The 21553-nt window shown below is 51.9% G+C and overlaps 1 protein-coding gene across 22 annotated transcripts in view; it reads left to right on the top strand.

The window, feature by feature from the left end:
• HP1BP3 (heterochromatin protein 1 binding protein 3) overlaps window positions 1-21553 on the top strand; it is an 80737-nt gene that overhangs the window by 12946 nt on the left and 46238 nt on the right. For 7 of the 22 annotated variants that reach the window (XM_048824619.2, XM_048824617.2, XM_048824616.2 and 4 more), the window contains 2 exons: window positions 7248-7446; window positions 7934-8036. In XM_048824619.2, the coding sequence (XP_048680576.1) occupies window positions 7351-7446; window positions 7934-8036 (199 nt within the window). In that variant the 5' untranslated portion in view covers window positions 7248-7350. The remainder of the gene's footprint in view (window positions 1-7247; window positions 7447-7933; window positions 8037-21553) is intronic. The other 15 variants (XM_048824630.2, XM_048824628.2, XM_048824626.2 and 12 more) reach the window with 7 other exon arrangements.

The following is a 21553-nucleotide window of genomic DNA, read 5'->3' as shown; positions in this document are numbered from 1 at the left end:
CACAACCCTGAAAAGAATTAACTTGTGCTGTAGAATCTGCTGAGGGAAGGTAAATGATACTTAACTCATCCATGTTGCCCTATTCAGTTGTTATTTGGACTCTTGTCTGAGGCAAACTGCTACCCAGGGCAGTTGCAATTGCACATATACACTAACAGTACTTTTACTGGTAGCAAGGATTCTGTTATCCCTGTTTGAGACTGGTTATCCTTTTACACTCCTTACCTTATTATTTTTTCATGCCTTTCTTTTCTCTTCCTCTGCCTCCCTGCAAAATCCACAAGGGCCTGATTCACAGCAGCTATCCTCAGTGGAACTTTGTTTATGGATGTTAAGGGTGGCCCTGGCTGTGGGTTTGAATAGTTTTGGGTGTAGAGGGGAAGCAAGGTGGCTCTAGACAGATTGGCTGGCTGACTAGAAATAAGACTAATGGCAAAGTGGTTGTGATTGTCTTGCCCAAAATTGTCTTCAGAATTGTCTTGCCCAAAAAATTATGTACAATAACTGAGCTTTCTCCCTTCCTTGCCGCTTCTATCTGTCATCTTGCTCACCTTTATTGGCTATCAGTTTGGAGTCACTGCTTGGAACTGAAAGTCTCTTACGTGATTGATCAGTCCTTAAAGTCCTCTAATAATGCGTGCTACGTTTTCACCAGTGAAAGGTACTGTTAAACCTGGTTTGGTGAGCTTCTCATTAGGGTTTATGTAAGAAGAGCATCCTCCACATACGTTTACCCCCTCCTTTCTTTTCTAGCAGAGATGAAAATGTTTTAGTAAGGGGAGACTGGAGATATGGAGAGACTTTACTTAAGGACAGTGAAAAGACTTGCAAACATCTTAGGTTCAAGAGGAATGGAATAAGGGGGCATGATAGATACGTAAAATAAATGGAATAGAAGTAAATTGAGTACTGTTCTACACTTATAAAACAAGCGGATATCAATGACATTGAAAGGCAAGATGTTTTTAAGATATACAAAGAGATTTTTATACAATGCATAATTAACCTGTGGAACTTCGGATTCGAAACAGCTATAGGTTTATGGATGAGAACATCCACAACTAAGATACATTTTTTTATTTTTATATGTATATAAAACACACATGCGCACAGGATACAAACCCTCATGTTGCATTCAGGACATAAGCAGACAACTAACTGACAGAAGTTAGACAGGAACGTCTCTGTAGGTAAAGTTTTCCACAACTTCACTGTGGCTTCTTGCACCTTTCGCTGAACGATCTGGTACTGATCACTCTGAGAGAGGATACTGGACTACATGGGCCACTGGGCTGAGCCATGTGTCATCTCTTATGGATAACCTAAGTGAATAGTAGTTCTGTGTGTGTAAAATTATATGTATTTCCAATGCAATTTTTAGAAATCTATCTTTTAATATCTGTTCTGTTGAATCATACTGGTATGCCTAGGAGGGATCTTAGATTTTCCTGGTAGTTAATTAGACTAACAAAAATTACCTTGTAACCATTTTGAATGGTGACCTGTGTTTCTTGTCCTAACCTACATCACTGGTTTGTTCTATTCGACGTTGGTGAGGCCTCATCTGGAGTACTGTGTCCAGTTTTGGGCCCCACACTACAGGAAGGATGCGGAGAAATTGGAAAGAGTCCAGCGGAGGGCAACAAAAATGATTAGGGGACTGGAGCACATGACTTATGAGGAGAGGCTGAGGGAACTGGGATTGTTTAGTCTGCGGAAGAGAAGAATAAGGGGGGATTTGATAGCTGCTTTCAACTACCTGAAAGGGGGTTCCAAAGAGGATGGATCTAGACTGTTCTCACTGGTAGCAGATGACAGAACGAGGAGTAATGGTCTCAAGTTGCAGTGGGGGAGGTTTAGGTTGGATATTAGGAAAAACTTTTTCACTAGGAGGGTGGTGAAACACTGGAATGCGTTACCTAGGGAGGTGGTGGAATCTCCTTCCTTAGATATTTTTAAGGTCAGGCTTGACAAAGCCCTGGCTGGGATGATGTAATTGGGGATTGGTCCTGCTTTGAGCAGGGGGTTGGACTAGATGACCTCCTGAAGTCCCTTCCAACCCTGATATTCTATGAATATTAGGGTGGAGACAGCAAAGAAACAATCTACCGCCTTAACTAAAGCCTCAGTCCCCAGAAAAATCATGGAGCATGTCCTCAAGGAATCAATTCTGAAGCACTTAGACGAGAGGAAAGTGATCAGGAACAGTCAGCATGGATTCACCAAGGGCAAGTCATGCCTGACTAATCTAATTGTCTTCTATGATGAGATAACTGGCTCTGTGGATGAAGGGAAAGCAGTGGACATGTTGTTCCTCGACTTTAGCAAAGCTTTTGACACAGTCTCCCACAGTATTCTTGTCAGCAAGTTAAAGAAGTATGGGCTGGATGGATGCACTACAAGGTGGGTAGAAAGTTGGCTGGATTGTCCGGCTCAACAGGTAGTGATCAATGGCTCCATGTCTAGTTGGCAGCTGGTATCAAGTGGAGTGCCCCAAGGGTCGGTCCTGGGGCCGGTTTTGTTCAATATCTTCATTAATGATCTGGAGGATGGTGTGGATTGCACCCTCAGCAGGTTTGTGGATGACACTAAACTGGGAGGAGTGGTAGATACGCTGGAGGGTAGGGCTAGGATACGGAGGGACCTAGACAAATTGGAGGATTGGGCTAAAAGAAATCTGATGAGGTTCAACAAGGATAAATGAGTCGTCCTGCACTTTTAGGATGGAAGAATCCAATGCACCGCTACAGACTAGGGACCAAATGGCTAGGCAGCAGTTCTGCAGAAAAGGACCTAGGGGTGACAGTGGATGAGAAGCTGGATATGAGTCAACAGTGTGCCCTTGTTGCCAAGAAGGCCAGTGGCATTTTGGGATGTATAAGTAGGGGCATTGCCAGCAGATCGAGGGACGTGATCGTTCACCTATATTTGACATCGGTGAGGCCTCATCTGGAGTACTGTATCCAGTTTTGGGCCCCACACTACAAGAAGGTTGTGGAGAAATTGGAGAGAATCCAGCAAAGGGCAACAAAAATGATTAGGGGACTGGAGCACATGACTTATGAGGAGAGGCTGAGGGAACTGGGATTGTTTAGTCTACGGAAGAGAAGAATGAGAGGGGATTTGATAGCTGCTTTTAACTACCTGAAAGGTGGATCCAAAGAGGATGGATCTAGACTATTCTCAGTGATAGCAGATGACAGGAAAAGGAATAATGGTCTCAAGTTGCAATGGGGGAGGTTTAGGTTGGATATTAGGAAAAACTTTTTCACTAGGAGGGTGGTGAAACACTGGAATGCGTTACCTAGGGAGGTGGTGGAATCTCCTTCCTTAGTTTTTAAGGTCAGGCTTGACAAAGCCCTGGCCGGGATGATTTAGTTGGGATTGGTCCTGCTTTTGAGCAGGGGGTTGGACTAGATGGCCTCCAGAGGTCCCTTCCAACTCTGTTATTCTGTGATCTGGATTCTTTGATCTTCCTGTTGAGTAATGAATGGTAGCCAAAAGAATGTAGAAATTCTTTGATAGTTTATAGTAATTGGATTAATAATTGAAAGACTCTGAAATAGATTCCAAAATTTCATTAGGTGTTTGTCTCTCTCTCCACATTTGATGGGGTCTCCCATCCCAGATAGAAATTAAATTTAAAGTGCTGGACGTTGGGCAAATGGCTAAGAGATGTTTTGAAATTCCAGGAGAAGAGTGGAATGACACAGAAAAGTTCATTTTCCCCCTCATGTTTGTTTGGTGTTTTGGAATGCAGCACTTTATGAACTTAGTTTTTTACCACTGGGGGGTTTACAAACCTAGTCTACCTCATTCACTTTCATTAATGTACAGACCACAGCACCTTTAAATGATACTTCACTCTTTTTTAAAAAAAAATTGTCCTAAAGAGCATCAAATGAGGTTTACATTGTAGAGGAAGTGGATAAATTGTATTTAACCATCATAAACACCTGCCTTTTGCAGGCTGCCTGCTAAAGAAATGTCTCAGGGTATGTCTCCTGTTGAAATGCTGCCTGCTTGGTTCATCTGGGAATAGTTCCAGTTCTCTTACTGCCTCCCTTTGGTTGACCTAAGGTTGAACTCGAGATACTCTTAGCCTTGCTCAGCCCTAAATCAGCATTACACCCCTTGTATCAGGGCTGAATTTGGTCCACTAAATTCTAAAGGGAAGGTCATTTCTTGTTAATCTTGAACCTAGTTGACTGTATTCCATTTTCAGGAATCATTTCCTAATATTACATGTTCCTCTCACGTCCTCCCTCCCCCCCAACTGCCACCAGTTTTGTCTGTATGAATGTTGCTCATATTGCTTTGTGTATCTGTTACTCCTGAGGGAATACTGCGTATGCGTAGAATTCATGTACCCCATAGATTTCTTTGCTTCCCTGCAGAAAAATGACTTTGACAGGGAAGCTGCAAGAGTCATGTACTACTCCCTAGCAGTGCAGGTACATCATTTCAGGCAGCTGGCAGAGTAAATCACTGCGGGGCTGGGGACACTCCTGCCAGTGACTCCTACCCTCCTGCCTGGGCTGAGGCAGCAGAGGACAGGACTTCCTTTTCCCTGCAAGGAGTGGCTGGGGCTGTGTCAGACCCTCCCCCAGCTGCAGGAAGCTCAGCATCCTCCCCTACTTACTGCCCCCATCACTCCTCAGCTGTGGGTGGAGGGATCACTGTACGGGGAGCTGTCCCCCCCCCCCCCCCCCCCCCATCCACTCAACCCATGTGCATCCAGACCTCCCATACCTAGACACCTCTGCCAAGCCTCAACCAGTACATCCAAACCCTCTAGGCCTCCCCATACCTGAATCCCAACCCACTGAACCTCAACCCTGCCTCTGGACCCCCATCCCTGCACCCCCACTGAGATCCCTGCACTCAAACTCCCACCCTGAGCCCCCACGTCTAGACTCTCCATGCCACTGACCCCCAACTGACTGCACCCAGATCTCTCTGCTGAGCCCCAACCAGCTTCACCTGGAAGCCCCTGCAGAGTCCCATTACCGCTGCACCTGGAAACCTCCCCCCCCCCCCCACACACACACACAATGAACCTCTGTGCATCCAGATCCCACCTGCATCTAGACCACTGAGCTGCCTGCACCCAGATTTTCCCACGCAGAATCCTCTCACCTCATACCTGGATCCCTCCAGACTGAGCCCCTCCACACTTGGATCCTGCCTGGTTGAGCCTGCCTGTCCCACACCTGGCAGAGAGGGGCAGGGCCCCAGGGTGTTTCTGGGGCAGGCCCAGGCCTTGTGTTGTGTCAAGGTCGGGTGCAACCTCACCGCTGAGTCTGTGTCCTGGGTGTGGGAGGGCTGCAGAGTGATCTCGCATCTTCGTGCAGCCAGTGGCCTGTGCTCCCAACTGCCATGCTGGAGCCTCTGCATTTATTTATTGACAAATAAAACTTCCAGAATTTTTAATTTTTTGGTACAGAATACCCTCAGAAGTAACCTGTGTTTGTGTTGAAGACCCAGGTTGAGTTGCTTGGGAATGTGATGGAGGCAGAACTCTGCTCTAGTGAAAGAGAGAATCCTTTTAATTGTCTAGGACAGGAGGGCAAACTACAGCCCACGGGCCGGATCCGGCCCATCTGGGCTTTCAGTCTGGCCCGCAGGATTGCTAGCCCTATGGCACAGTGGGGCTAAGGCAGGCTCCCTGCCTGGCCTGGCCCTGTGCCGCTCCCGGAAGCAGCCAGCACTATGTCCCTGCGGGGGACGGGGGGGGCAGAGGTCTCCATGTGCTGCCTTTGCCTGCAGGCACCACCCTCCGCAGCTCCCATTGACTGGGAACAGGGAACTGCAGTCAATGGGAACTTCGGGGGTAGTACTTACAGGCAAGGGCAGCGCGTGGCAGAGCCACCTGCCCCACTCCATCCCCAGGAGCCACTGCTGGACATGCTGGCCGCTTCTGGGAGCAGCGAGGGGCCACTGCAGGCACACTCCAACCCCCTCCCCCAGCCCTACATTCATGGCCCTGCATACAATTTCCCCCACCCAGATGTGGCCCTCGGGCCAAAAAGTTTTCCCACCCCTGGTCTATGATATTCATTGTTGATTGCATTATGCGGCCTTGAGTGGTAATGAGAAGTTAGTAGAAAAGGGTGAGAGCATAGTCGGGGTGGTACAAAACTCTTGGGCGGGGGAAGTGTCTTTTAAGCAGTTACTGCACCTAGCCTTTTATCCTCTACTCAGGATGTGGAGAAACCTACTTGCTAGCATAAATAGAAAATGGGCAAAGTGCGGCTAGGCTATTTCTCTGGACGTGAAGGGAGGACAGAGGCCTAAGTGTTACTGCTCCTTTAACAGTATATGAGGAAAGTGGAAGTGAGGTTCAGCCCTGGTTTTGTTGATTGTTGGTTTGAGTATTCTTAAAGGAGATGGTGGGGAAGGGAAGGGAATGGAGAATTTAAAACAATTCCCTCTTTTAGTAGTGGGAGGGGAATGAGGCTATCCATAGTACAGAGGGAGAATGGGATCCTGTGATGGAGGGGAATTGATAGTGAATGTGAGATATGAAATGAAGGAGATAATGAGTAAATATAAATCTGGAAAAGATGAAGGGTGTGGGAGAGACTATGGTCACTGGCTCTTAAACTTGAGCTTGGACAGATATTCATTACACTTGAACGTTAGAGGGAATGCTGCTGCCAAGTATTAATTTATAGTGGGTGATAGCCACCAATAAATCAGTGTATATTATCTTCCTAGTAAATTGAGTTGTTTGAAAGCCTGTTTTATTCCTTCTAAATGTTAAGGAGTGTGGCTGAGGAAGGGTATAGCTTGGGTCACTGGTATATTTTTTCCTGTCTAATAGACTTCATTCTTGGGTTAGTAGGTAGGTGGGTAATTTTTTCAAGTCCTGCTCTAGCCCAAGTGAATGGCATCCCTGTTACCTTGAAGCTTTACCTTTTGCCAACTGGTGCTTTAGGCATAGTGTATTGTGGGGATTCTATTTTAGAATGTTTCTTGTTCCTTTGTGGTCTCCTTTTTCCCTTAGAACGTGCATTAACATAACAGACTGCTGCTATGGCTTCCGCCTTTGTCCTAGCTTTGTAGAATAGTTTGTGTGTGTTGATGTTGTGGTATCTTTATTGAACATGAAGTATATACTGTCAGTCATGTTGATATAAACTGTAATTTATTTTTTTTATTTTATTTTTTTAAAATCTTTAGTTTAATAGAAGTGGCTGTTTTTTGTTTTTTGTTAATCATACCAGATCTTTTCTGTACTTTAGGTTGACTCCTCACTGCACTGTGAAAGCCATTAGGAAAAATCTTTGTGGTTAAAACCTGGGGCTCCACAGTGTTACCTGCACTTGGGGCTAGAAATTAATTTAAATGGCGACTGATCTGTCTGAAGCTGAACCCTTACATCATAAGGCGCTTCCATTGTTAACGGGAGCTCAGCTGACCCACACGGACAAGTTAAGTGAGGTAGGGTCTGACCCATTCTCCAAGCTCGCCCTTGGATCAGTCCTTGACTTCCAGCCCTGCTGAGGGTTACTTTATACTCTTCCTCCTCTGCTTGTAGGAAACTTGGTTGAGAGCCTGATTAAAATCCTGTAGGCATGCTCCTCCCCTCCCCTCCTCTCTCCTCCCCTGATTTCCCTGAGATGTGTCCAGTTTGCCAGAATCCTCAAATGCTCTCCTCATTTAACTGAATTGGAATGAAAAGATTCTCTCTAGTAAATTGTAAACTGGAATAAAAAATGTGAAACTATTTTGTCTCCTAATGTGCTTCAGAGAAGCTGGTTTGGGTTTTACCTGTAAGTTTAGAAAGCTGATTGCATCAGATCTTGCCTGTAAAATTTTTCCACACACTTCTTCCAGTAGCTTCTAATACTCTGCTTTAGACCCATTTCAGGAACTTTCTTAGGCTCTTTCTCATATATGCTTGACTTTCTTATTCTGTTTCTTAAAGAAGGTTGAAGACGACACCATGCCGATCCGTCGTGCTGTGAATTCTTCTGCTCGGGAAACTCCTCCCAAAAGCAAACCTGCTGAAGGTGAGGAGGCCAAGCCAGGTAAAATGAAATGATAATTGTATGCTGAGTTACCAGTGTGTACACCAACACAGACTTCAGTTCTGTAACTCCTACATAGATATTAGTACCAAGTTTAGAGCAGTCACTAACAAAGAACTCCTATTCATTTGCCTTTTTTTTTTTTTTTTTGTAGTTTAAAAGTTTTATGTCTTGCAGCTATCATTTGCAATCTGAAACCATACCTCACTTACTTACATGCACCAGTACGAAACCACTGTGACAAAGTTCCTGCTCCACCTTGGTGGGTCTTGCGCTTATTGGTGGATTTGTTCTCCTTGGAGCTTCATGACAGCCCTCAGATTTGCAGTTTTTCTGAACCCACCGTCTAGGTCGACGACTCCTGTGTCTAACCAGGAGGTGGGAGGATTTGGGGGGAACCCGGGCCCGCCCTCTACTCCAGGTTCCAGCCCAGGGCCCTGTGGAATGCAGCTGTCTAGAATGCCTCCTGGAACAGTTCTGCAACAGCTACAACTCCCTGGGCTACTTCCCCATGGCCTCCTCCCAACACCTGCTTTGTCCTCACCATAGGACCTTCCTCCTGGTGTCTGATAATGCTTGTACACCTCAGTCCTCCAACAGGACTCCCCGTTCTCACTCTCAGCTCCTCACACATACGCCACAAACTGAAGTGAGCTCTTTTTTTAAAACCCAGGTGCCCTGATTAGCCTGCCTTAATTGATTCTAGCAGCTTCTTGATTGGCTGCAGGTGTTCTAATCAGCCTGTCTTAATTGTCTCCAGAAGGTTCCTGATTGTTCTGGAACCTTCCCTGCTCCCTTACCCAGGGAAAAGGGACCTAGTTAGCCTGGGGCTAATATATCTGCCTTCTGTTACTCTCCTGGCCTGAGCTTTTCTTACTTTTTGCCCCGTCTCAGCTTCCCACCCAGACCGGGCCAGACGCTTTTCCTTCGTTTTGTTTTTTTTTGCTGTTTTTCTGCTGCTGTTCGAGTGCTGGGGCTAGCTGCCAGCCCCCCCACGCCTGCCCTCGGACGCTGCTACTGCTCCAGCTGAAACCCCCGGAGGGGTGGGGGGAGGACTGCTGACCCGCTCCCTGGAGGAGGATAGTGGAATCCCCCAGACCCAGCCGTTTGCTGTTTTTGTGGACCCGTAATTGGCCGACAGGTTATTTTTTTCTTCTTATCCGCTTGGCATTTCTCGAGTGTTCCACAAAACCCGGGAGAGAAGACAGTCGACAGAGAGAGTGCCCAGGGAAGCTGCGAACCATCGTGGAGGGGGCCGTAAGACTGGGTAACTTTTGAACTGTACTCTCGTTTGGGGGGAGTTTGTGTCTTAACTGCATTTGTAGGGGCGCAGGGTGGTGGCACGGAGCTGCCCCCTGATCCATCATTGCCCCCCCCCCCCCCCCCCAACACTACTACAACCGTCATGGCCCCCCCGCCGTCCGTCCCTGATGGCAACTTGCCATATGCTTCTGGATTCAGCTGCTTCCCTGATCTCACCGTCCGGACCAGAAATGACAGCCAACCAAACGAGACTCTTTAGACAAATGCGCGTGGGTCCACGTCCCCCTCCCCCCCCCACCCCGAACTGTCCACCCCACAGTTTGCCCCTACTACCTGACCCCAACTCCTGTTTCCTCCCCCTGTCCAGTCTGACCCATTTGCCCCCCACCCCACCCCCCCGCCTGCAGCCCAACAGGGGGAAGTGGTTAATCTGCTTCCCCCTCCCCCTCCCCCTCTTCCTTCTGATGTCGTCCTGTCTCTCCCTGCTCACGATGGCGGGGAATGAGAGGGGTGAGGTCCCTCTAACAACCTCAGCTGCCCCTCCCCCACCTACCCCCCTGCCCAACCCCCAAGCTTCCCCCCCCCCCCAACCACTGCTGCCAAAACACCTGCCACCGCCCCCGCTGGAGCATTGGCAGCAGGAGGCACCGGGGTGACTACTGCCGCTGATATGCCCACTGCCCCCCCAGATTCTAGGAAAGCCCCCCCCCCCAGTTAGCCAGAAAGGCCAGGGTGTGAAGAAGGGAAAGGGCCCCCGCTACAACCACCAGGCCCTCCATGGCAGGGGCTGCCCCCACCACTGTGGCCTCGTCATCGACTATGGCGTCCCTCCCCGCTGTTCCCTCCACCAGCTCTGCGAGCGTCCCTCCCCTGGCCCCCAGGGCATATGCCTGGGTGGTGGCAGCCCCGCCCCCCACCTGCCACCTCATCATCTCGCCCACCCACCGCCTCCGCTACCATCAATACCGGCCGGGGCCCCTTTCCCACCATGACCAGGAAGCACAGCGTCCGTTGCCTCCTGTGCCCGCCTTGCCCCATGTGGAGACATACGTGCAGGTGTTGGTGAGGGTGGTAGGACCCACGGCTATTGTGGCGGCCTCCAAAATGTACGGGAAGGTCCTCTTTTTCTTAGCATCTGAGGCTGCCACCCAGGAGGCGGTAGAGAAGGGCCTGGGTGTGGGGGGAGTGTTCGTCCCCCTGGAGCCGCTAGAGGACTTGGGTGTCCGCCTAGTCCTGACCTCCGTCCCTCCTTTTCTACCCAGTGCAGCCCTGTTACCTGCTCTCTCCACCCTGGGGAAACCCGTCTCTGTCATCAGCCCTCTCCCATTGGGCTGCAAGGACCCCACCCTCCGTCACGTCCTCTCATTCTGCCGGCAAGTGCAGCTTCTACCGCCACCGGTGGCGCATGACGGGGAGAGGCACTCGAGGGGTCTTTTCTAGTCCCCTACCAGGGAGCCCGCTATCGGGTCTACTACTCCACGGGAGAGGCCCAGTGCTACCTCTGCCGATCAGTGGGGCATGTCCGAAGAGACTGCCCCTTGGCCCGGCGGGGAGGGGCACCCGAGACCCGGCAGGACATCGGCTCCATCGTTGCCAACGCCCCTGGCCGCCCAGCACCTGAAACCACCTTTCCTCCTGCTCGATCCACTGCTGCTCCCGCCCAGGCCCAAGAGACACCTCTCCTACAATGCCCAGACAACAGCAAGGGCGGGGTTCCCTCGCTCAACAATCCGGCAGAGCCTATGGAGGAGGGTGCAGCAAAGATATTACTGGGCATAAGAGAGGGCCTGCCCCAAGGAGAACCCCCCCCCCATGCTGCCTCACCATTACCCCCCTCCCCGAGTCCCTGAATCATTGCCTCTGCCCCGCCCCCGACACAACCCCTGCTAAACAGCCTCCAGACGATGCTATGGAGGGCTGGACCCTAGTCCAGGGGAAGCGAGGCAAGCGGAAGGTTTGAGCTCCACTGCACCCATCCGATGCGGAGGCCCCCCAGAAGACCAGGAAGGGAGGCACTGATACTGAGCCTTCCGCTATGCCGAGTGAGATCCATCCACCAGTGTCTGGGGGTGGGGGACAGGACAAAATAGCATTGGAAGGTAGGATCTCCCCTCCATGGGAGACCCTCCCCTCCGAGACCCCTGAGGAAGCCCCTTCTGCCCGAATATCACCCGAACCCCCCACGAACCCCAAAGCGACCATCATAGTGGGTGCCAGAGGGGAGCCCCCCGGGATGGCAGAAGATGACCTCTTCTCCATGTATGAGGAGATCGAGGCCCTAGGCTTGACCCCAGTCACCCAGGGAAAGGATCGCCTTCTGCCAGCTGGCCTTGATCTGGACAACCTCACCCCAGTCCCCCTTTGCCCATGCTCCCTCTCCCTAACCACCTTCCCAGGTGGGCACCCTACAGAAGGTAATCCACCACCTGTTGCTGTGGCTGCCAAATCCACCATGGAGCCTGCGCCTAGCATCACTGGGAGCCCCCTCCCCACCCCCTTAACCCTCAAATCTGTTCGGGAGGCGCCACCTCTTAGCTGCTTGCCTCCCGAAGCCCAGAGCCTCGCCTCTGCCCCCACCCCCACCCCTGTCCCTGCCCAATCCACCTCCTCTTGCAATGCTATTGCCGCCCTTGGGGTTATTTCTTTCCCTTTTTTTGCGGATCCCCCCCAAGGGGCAGCCTTTGCATTTTCCTGCCGCAACCCATTAGGAGCTGCAATTTTTCCTCCGCCGTCTCCTTCTACCCCAAGGCTTGAGATGGACCTAATAACTTTAGCCTGTCAGACACCCTGTCGGTGGTCTGCACCCTGCCTGCCCGCCTCAGTGGACCACGAGGCTGCACCAAGAGCCCCACCAGGGAATAACCAGGATATCGCACCCCCTCCCCCCCCCCCATGAGCTGCAAAAAGCGTTAAGGGAGTTTTTAGAAGACATCCGTGGCTCCCGCAACAGGGTACAGCTAGCTCTCCAGCTATGGGGGGACTTTGATCAAATCCTCCAGGCCACAAGGGCCCTTATAAAGGAGGGTAGAGGGAAAGGAAGGCACGGTGCCGCTGTCTACGGGTGGGCCACAACTTCCGTGATGATTTACTCACTTACGGGATGGGTCACGGATTGTTGCGCGACCCGCCGGGGGGCCGCAAACACCCCCGCCAACAAGGAACCCCCACCCCCCAGCCCTCCGCATGACGCCTCTCATTATTGCAACTTTGAACACAAGGGGCTGTAGGATGGCTCTCCGCAGGTCCCAGGTGCTCTCTTACCTTCAGGAAGGGGGTACTCGGTGGTTTTCCAGCAGGAGACCCATACGGATCCGACCGCCGAGGACAGCTGGCAGCTGGAGCGGGCGGATGGGGTCTACTTTAGCCACTTCACGATTCGACAAGCTGGAGTGGTGACCCTGTTCTCCCCCAACCTATGGCCCGAGATGCTAGGGGTCACTGAGGCTGTGCCAGGCCACCTGCTGCATTTCCGAGTCCGTATGGAGGGGCTCGTGGTCAACCTCATTAACATCTATGCCCCGACAATGAGCCGAAGCGGCCGTAATTCTATCAGCGGGTGTCTGACTTCCTCAGCACCCTAGATTCTCACGAGTGCCTAGTCCTGGGAGGGGACTTTAACACCACCCTCAAGGAGCAGGACCGCTCAGGGGCCGAGCTGAGCCCGGCCGCCACGAACGTTCTCCGAGAAATAGTCGAACATCACTCCCTAGTGGACGTCTGGCGTGACCACCACCCAGATGACACTTCCACGTTCACCTTTGTCCGGGTGGAGGCCCATCGGTCACACCACTCTCGGTTGGACCATATTTATTTATCCCGTTTCCGTCTTTCACAAGCCCACTCCTCCAACATTCGGCCGGACCCATTTTCCGACCATCATCTAGCCACCATAACAGCCTCCCTCCGTGCAGAGAGGCCGGGGCTGGCCTATTGGCATTTTAACAGCCTGTTGAAGGATGAGGACTTCGTGATGTCCTTCCGGGAGTTTTGGCTGGCCTGGCGAGAGCAGCAACGTGCCTTTCCCTCGGCGCGGCGATGGTGGGATCTAGGGAAGGTGCGCGCCAAGCTCTTCTGCCGTGACTACACCCAGGGCACCAGCCGATGGAGAAATGCAGCGATAGAGCAGTTGGAACGGGAGGTCTTAGAGATGGCGAGGCGTCTGGCCGCTAGCCCCGAGGACCCGTTCCTCTGCGGAGCGTGCCGGGAGAAGCGGGAGGAGCTCCGGGCCCTCGAGGACCATCGCGCCCAAGGTGCCTTTGTTCAATCTCGCATCCACCTCCTTTGGGAGATAGATTGCGGCTCCCGTTTCTTCTACGCCCTGGAGAAAACGAGGGGGGGCCAAGAAACACGTCACCTGCCTTCTAGCAGAAGAAGGCACCCCCCTCACGGATCCGGTGGAGATGGGTGGGAGGGCCCGTGACTTCTACACAAGCCTTTTCTCCCCGGATCCGACCGATCCTGGAGCTTGCAGGGTGCTCTGGGAGGAACTCTCCACGGTCAGCGTGGGAGACCGAGATCGACTAGAGCTGCCTCTCACCCTGGCCGAGTTCTCGGAAGCCCTCTGTCACATGCCCACCAATAAATCTCTGGGCATGGACAGGCTGACCGTGGAGTTGTACTGCGCGTTCTGGGACATCCTTGGCCCAGACCTAGCCACTGTCTGGGCCGAGTCTTTGCAGGGCGGGGTCCTCCCTCTTTCGTGCAGGCGAGCGGTTGCTGACGAAGGGGGACCTCCGTGATTTACGAAATTGGCTTCCCATCTTAGCACGGACTACAAAATTGTAGCGAAAGCAATCTCGCTGTGGCTAGGGTCCGTGATCCACCCACACCAGACCTATACTATCCTAGGCCGCAGCATTTTTGACAACCTATTTCTAGTCAGAGACCTTTTGGAACTCGGGCGTAGAGACTGTCTGTCTGTCTTTCGCCCTCCTGTCTCTTGATCAGGAGAAGGCTTTCGATAGAGTGGACCATGGGTACCTCCTGGGCACTCTGCAGGCGTTTGGATTCGGACCTCAGTTTGTGAGTTTTCTCCGAGTGCTGTACGCTTCCGCGGAGTGTCTGGTTAGGCTCAACTGGACCCTGACCGAACCGGTCAGATTCGGGTGAGGAGTACGGCAGGGGTGCCCCCTCTCGGGCCAGCTGTACGCTATGGCAATCGAGCTCTTCCTCTGTCTCCTCCGAAAGAGGTTGACAGGGTTGGTGCTGCGGGAGCCGGAGCTGCGGCTGGTCCTGTCGGCGTACGCCAATGATGTGCTCCTCGTGGTCCAGGACCCGGGCGACTTGGCACGGGTGGAGGCTTGCCAGGCCATCTATTCGGCAGCCTCCTCCACCCAAGTCAATGGGGCCAAGAGCTCTGGCTTGGCGGTGCGGGACTGGCGGCGGGTGAGCTCCCTCCCACCTGCGCTTCAGACCATCCGGTGGAGCGTGGGTCCACTGCTCTACCTAGGCGTTTACCTTTCTGCCACACACCCTTCTCCGCCGGAGAAGTGGCAAAATTTAGAATGCGGGGTGATAGAGCGGCTCCGGAAATGGACGAGGCTACTCCGATGTCTCTCCCTCCGAGGGAGAGCACTGGTGCTTAATCAGCTAGTCCTGTCCATCCTCTGCTACTGGCTCAACACCCTGGTCCCGGCCCCAGGTTTCCTGACCAACCTCCGGTCATCGATTCTGGCGTTCTTTTGGTCAGGAATGCACTGGGCCCCTGCAGGGGTTCTCCATCTACCCCTGGAGGAGGGAGGGCAGGGCCTGAAATGTCTGCACACTCAGGTCCATGTCTTCCGCCTCCAGGCCCTGCAGAGGCTCCTTTATAGTGCTCCACGTCGAACTACGGGCATACTAGCGCCCGCCTTCCTGTGCCGCTTCCAAGGACTCCGATACGACCGGCAGCTCTTCTATCTCTGTCCAAGAGGTTTTCCGTGAGACCTCTCTGGGCTGCCAGTCTTCTACCAGGACCTCCTCCAGACCTGGAAAATGTTTTCAACGACCAGGTCCGTGGCGGCCACTGTGGGAGCAGATCTCCTCGCGGAGCCCCTGCTACACAACCCCCAGCTTCGTCTGCGGGTGGTGGAGTCCCGCTCAGTGCGCCAGAGTTTGGTCCTGGCGGAAGTCACGAGAGTCAGAGACCTCCTGGACTATGACCGGGGAGACTGGCTGGATCCCCTGACGCTCACTCGGCGCATGGGGCTCTCCAGGCCTCGTACCCTCCGGCGCGTACTTCAGGAGGTGAAGGCCACCTTGACGCCCGCTGCTCAGGCTTATCTCACCCGAGCCCTGCATGAGGGCGCACCCTGCCCACCCTCTACCCCAGGCCCTTTAAATTGGGCCTCTACCCCGCAGATCCCAACAAATCCCTCACCCTCTCACTGCGAGCCGGCTGCATGAACTGCAGCCGGTCAGCTTCCAAATCGCGCCACGGAAACATCTATACACGCTCACGCTTCACACCCTTCACGCCCACACCCTGGTGTCGTGCCCGGATACAAAGTGGTGGGACCTCCTGCCACCTTTGGAGGGTGAGCAGCCCCGCTGGGCCAGCATGTATTCCACCTTGGTCCCGAGGCCCGTCGGGGACATTAGTTGGCGGCTCCTTCATGGAGCTGTGAACACGGCCGTGTTTTTGACGCGGTTCACCCCTATCCCGGATACTTGCCCTTTTTGTAACGTGAGGGAAACCCTGGCACGCGTATGTTTAGATTGTGCCAGGCTGCAGCCCCTTTTCCGGCTCCTCACGAATATTTTATTATACTTTTGGCTACACTTTTCTCCTCACATTTTTATCTACACACTTCCCATCCGTGGCCCCACAAAGTCGCGGGATCTCCTGGTTAACCTCCTCCTAGCCCTAGCTAAAACAGCCATCTATAAAACCAGAGAGGGGAGGCTGGCCAATGAAGCGGCCTGCGACTGTAGGGCCGTTTTCCGATCCTCAGTACATTCTCGTATCCGGGAGGAGTTCCTCTGGGCGGCCTCCACCAACTCCCTTGACGCCTTTGAGGAGCAGTGGGCGCTGTCTGAGGTTCTCTGCTCGGTGACCCCGTCCGGTTCCCTCCGTCTGACCGTTTCATTGAGGGGAAGAGCGAGAGGCCCCAGCCGTTGCTGCTGTGGATACCATCATTACTGTCACCTAGGAGGGGTCCTATCACACGTGGGTGTACGTCTGCCCACCCCGCAGCCGTGCCCATCTTGTCGGGCACTCTCAGAAGAGGAATAATCGGTGACACTGGGTGTGGCACTAGGTAACTCGAGGGGGTGGAAGACCATGAGTGTTGAGGAAGCCCCCCCCCCCCCCTCTAGGCCACCAGGTAACTCAGGAGGGTGGAAGCGAGTGTCGAGGAAGCCCCCCGCTCTGGGCCCAGGCTAGCCTGAACACTTCTCCCTCCTGAAGGCTGCTGTGTTATACCTTGCGTTTGCTTTTGTTTTGTTGCATAGTTTTGCTTTATCCTTTTTGGTGATCTTTGTAAGTGTTACACAAATAAAATTTTTTTCTGCTTCAAAAAAAAAAAAATTACTCTCCTATAGCCATGTGGTCTGACCCTGTCACATATCTCTTCCTCATCACCCTCCCCCCCACCACCACTCAACACTGCGGGGTTGGGCAACTTGGCAGTGTACTCGTGACAAGCCATCTGCATTGCCATGGTGGCTTCCAGCCCGGTGGTGTATGGTGAATTGGAAAAGTTGTAGGGACAGGAACCATCTGGTCACCCTTGCGTTCTTCTCTTTATTTCGCTGCATCCACTGGAGGGGTGCATGTTCGGTCACAAGGGTAAACCGTTGTCCCAGAAGGTAATAATGTAGTGTTTCCATGGCCCATTTCACATCTAGGCACTCTCTTTCAACCACGGCATACTTCTGCTCTCTCAGGATTTCCTGCTGCAGTAGAGGATTGGGTGTTCTTCATCTCCGACCAGCTGCAATAGGACAGCTTCCAATCCTACTTCAGATGCCTCTGTTTGTAAAATGAATTCTTTGTTGAAGTCTGGGGCTATAAGCATGGGGTTACTGCAGAGGGCTGTCTGTAAATCCATTAATGCTTTCTCTGTGGCATCTGTCCACTTCACCATGTCTGGACCCCGGGCTTTTATCAGGTCCGTCAGGGGACTCGCTCTGGTAGCAAAATCGGGAATAAATCGTCGGTAGTACACCACTACACCTAGGAATGCCCAGACTTGCTTTTTCCAATTTGGCCGGGGCCAATTTTGGATAGCCTCTAGTTTGTTTAGTTGGGGCTTGACCATGCCCCTTCCTCCAATGTAGCTAAGGTATTTAGCCTCGGCTAGCCCTATAGGACACTTGGCTGGGTTGGCTGTGAGGCCAGCCTGTCTTAGCGTGTCCAGAACCGCTTCCACTTTTCCTAAGTGGGTATCCCAGTCGGGGGTGTGAATAATCACATCATCCAGGTATGCCACTGCATAACTGGTATGGGGCCGTAGGAGCTTGTCCATAAGACGCTGGAAGGTGGCAGGTGCCCATGCAGTCCAAAAGGAAGAACAGTATATTGAAACAGACCCTCTGGTGTAGAGAATGCAGTCTGTTCTTTCGCATCTTTGGCAAGGGGAATCTGCCAGTATCCCTTTGTTAAATCAAGGGTGGTCAAAAATCAGGCATTGCCGAGGCGGTCAACTAACTCATCGATATGGGGTATGCATCAAATTTGGATCTCATTCAGCCGGCGAAAGTCATTACAAAACCTAGGCGTACCATCGAGTTTGGGCACCAACACAGTCGGGCTTGATCGCGGACTATGGGACTCTTCGATGACTCCCAGTTCCAACATCCTTTTTACCTCTGCCTTGATCACCTCCCTTTTTTTTTTTCTTTTTCCTTCCTTCCAAAAGCCCTCCTCCTTCCGCTGCGCTGTGGACACCAGATCCCACTTCCAACACCAGTTGTGACAAAGTTCTTGCTCTACCTTGGTGGGTCTTGCACTTATTGGTGGATTTGCTCGCCTTGGAGCTTCATAGCAGCCCTCAGATTGGCCATTTTTCTGAACCCACAGTCCAGGTCGACGACTCCTGTGTCTGACCAGGAGTTGGGAGGATTTGGGGGGAACCCGGGCTCGCCCTCTACTCCAGGTTCCAGCTCAGGGCCCTGTGGAATGCAGCTGTCTAGAGTGCCTCCTGGAACAGCTCTGTGACAGTTACAACTCCCTGGGCTACTTCCCCATGGCCTCCTCCCAACAACTTCTTTATCCTCACTATGGGACCTTCCTCCTGGTGTCTGATAATGCTTGTACACTTCAGTCCTCCAACAGTCCGCATTCTCACTCTCCGCTCCTAGTGCCTCTTGCTCCCAGCTCCTCACACGCACACCACAAACTGAAATGAGCTCCTTTTTAAAACCCAGGTGCCCTGATAAGCCTGCCTTAATAGATTTTGACACTGTCTCCCACAGTATTCTTGCCAGCAAGTTAAAGAAGTATGGGCTGGATGAATGGACTATAAGGTGGATAGAAAGCTGGCTAGATTATCGGGCTCAATGGGTAGTGATCAATGGCTCCATGTCTAGCTGGCAGCCGGTATCAAGAGGAGTGCCCCAAGGGTCAGTCCTGGGGCCGGTTTTGCTCAATATCTTCATAAATGATCTGGAGGATTGGTGTGGATTGCACCCTCAGCAAGTTTGCAGATGACACTAAACTGGGAGGAGAGGTAGATACGCTGGAGGGTAGGGATAGGATACAGAGGGACCTAGACAAATTGGAGGATTGGGCCAAAAAAAATCTGATGAGGTTCAACAAGGTCAAGTGCAGAGTCCTGCACTTAGGACGGAAGAATCCAATGCACTGCTACAGACTAGAGACCGAATGGCTCGGCAGCAGTTCTGCAGAAAAGGACCTGGGGTTACAGTGGACGAGAAGCTGGATATGAGTCAACAGTGTGCCCTTGTTGCCAAGAAGGCCAATGGCATTTTGGGATGTATAAGTAGGGGCATTGCCAGCAGATCGAGGGACGTGATCGTTCCCCTCTATTCAACACTGGTGAGGCCTCATCTGGAGTACTGTGTCCAGTTTTGGGCCCCATACTACAAGAACGATGTGGAAAAATTGGAAAGAGTCCAGCGGAGGGCAACAAAAATGATTAGGGAACTGGAACATATGACTTATGAGGAGAGGCTGAGGGAACTGGGGATGTTTAGTCTACGGAAGAGAAGAATGAGGGGGGATTTGATAGCTGCTTTCAACTACCTGAAAGGGGGTTCCAAAGAGGATGGCTCTAGACTGTTCTTAGTGGTAGCAGATGACAGAACAAGGAGTAATGGTCTCAAGTTGCAGTGTGGGAGATTTAGGTTGGATATTAAGAAAAAGTTTTTCACTAGGAGGGTGGTGAAACACTGGAATGCGTTACCTAGGGAGGTGGTGGAATCTCCTTCCTTAGAAGTTTTTAAGGTCAGGCTTGACAAAGCCCTGACTGGGATGATTTAATTGGGGATCGGTCCTGCTTTGAGCAGGGGGTTGGACTAGATGACCTTCTGGGGTCCCTTCCAACCCTGATATTCTATGATTCTAGCAGCTTCTTGATTGGCTGCAGGTGTTCTAATCAGCCTGTCTTAATTGTCTCCAGAAGGTTCCTGATTGTTCTGGAACCATCCCTGTTACCTTACCCAGGGAAAAGGGACCTACTGACCCTGGGGCTAATATATCTGCCTTCTATTACTCTCCTATAGCCATCTGGCTCAACCCTGTCACACCACATACAAACTAAATGTGTTTTATAATTAGTATAGACTTGTGGCTTTACTGCATTGAATGAACGTATAACCAATAAGCATGATCTGTTATGATTGCCTGTTGGTTGTTCAGGGTGAAAGTAGAGATATGTGGCTTTCATTGGTGAAAGGAAGGCATTTTGAGATTGAGAAGGGGAACTGATGAACTGTGTGTAGACAGGGTGCTGAATGACTTAACTGGACATTCTTCTTCGAGTAGTGTCCCTATGGGTGCTCCACTTCAGGTGTCTGTGTGCCCCTGCACCTCTAATCGGAGATTTTTGGCAGCAGTGTCCTGTTGATCCCGTGCGTGTGCTCTCCCTCCCTCGTGGTCTCCCTAAAAGTACTCAGGCAAGTGTTTTTATTTTGTTTTATTTTATTTTATTCCTTTGGTTTAAAAAGAAAAGAGAAAATTCCTCCCTATAGAGAAAACACTTCAGTCTGCAGGGGACTCTGGTGGGTGTTGACCCCGAAGCCTTCACTTCAAAAGGGGTCAAGTGGTGAAGAGGAGAAGAGAGAGAAGTCACCAGCAGACTCCCCCTGGAAAGGCTTCTCCGAGCAACTAGCCAGCCTGAGGGGTGTTCCCCAGTGCGGCCACCTCGTAGGACAATACCAGCAGACGAACCTCCTGCTGTGAGCTCTGCCCTGGTCTGAGCTCTGCTCTCCCACTGACAAGGGACTTCTGTAAGCTTTGTGCTGCTCTGAGCTCTACTCTGGGCAACTACTGCACTGGTTACCATACCATCTCTAAAAGAGCAACACAGAAGCCCTGAGGCAAGGGTACCGTCCCCTAAGGAGAGGGGACAGTTACCGTACCATCCCTAAAAGAGCAGCATAGAGAAACCCTTTGGTACCAGATGCAACAAAACTCCCATCTAGGAAGTGTTTTGCACCTTCCCAACCATTGATACCGACTACAGACACTCCTCTGGAGTTCCGGATGAGCCCATGGTAACACAGGTACTCTGATACTCTGGAGACCTGTGGCCTCAGTACCCAGGGAGAGACAATTACCATGCCGTCTCTAAAAAAGTGGCACCAACAAACTTTTTGTACTGGGCAAAACTCTCATTTAGGGAGTGCTCTGCCCAACTATCAATACTGACAATGTACCACGGACCCTTCTCTGTGGTACCAAATGAACCCATGGTACTGCGTGAGCTCTGGTACCCTGGAGACCTGATGATTGGGGAAGAACCACAATCCCCATTACTTGGTACCAGGATCCCACTATCTAGCACATCCCGGCACCCAGAATCGCTCTTAGAACTGGGCTGTATACTGCCAATACCCTGGTCAGCGGCACCCTTAACCACTGACTAATCTGACACTGGCCAGGAGGAGGTCATTCCCTGGCCCCTCAAAGTGGCCCACCACCACACTACAAGGGTCATCCCCAATTCCATCACGCCCATGCCTGCCTTCCTGCCTCTCCCTCCCAAGGCCATATTGTAACTCTTCAGGCATATACACACATGGTGCGACCGTCTCCGGTGTCCCTCAGGGAGAGTCCACCTGATGGTTTGCTACAGCCTGGCACCTGAGCC

Source organism: Caretta caretta, chromosome 18 (assembly GCF_965140235.1).
Source record: "Caretta caretta isolate rCarCar2 chromosome 18, rCarCar1.hap1, whole genome shotgun sequence".
Classification (NCBI taxonomy): Eukaryota; Metazoa; Chordata; order Testudines; family Cheloniidae; genus Caretta; species Caretta caretta.
This window is presented reverse-complemented; position numbering and strand designations above follow the sequence as displayed.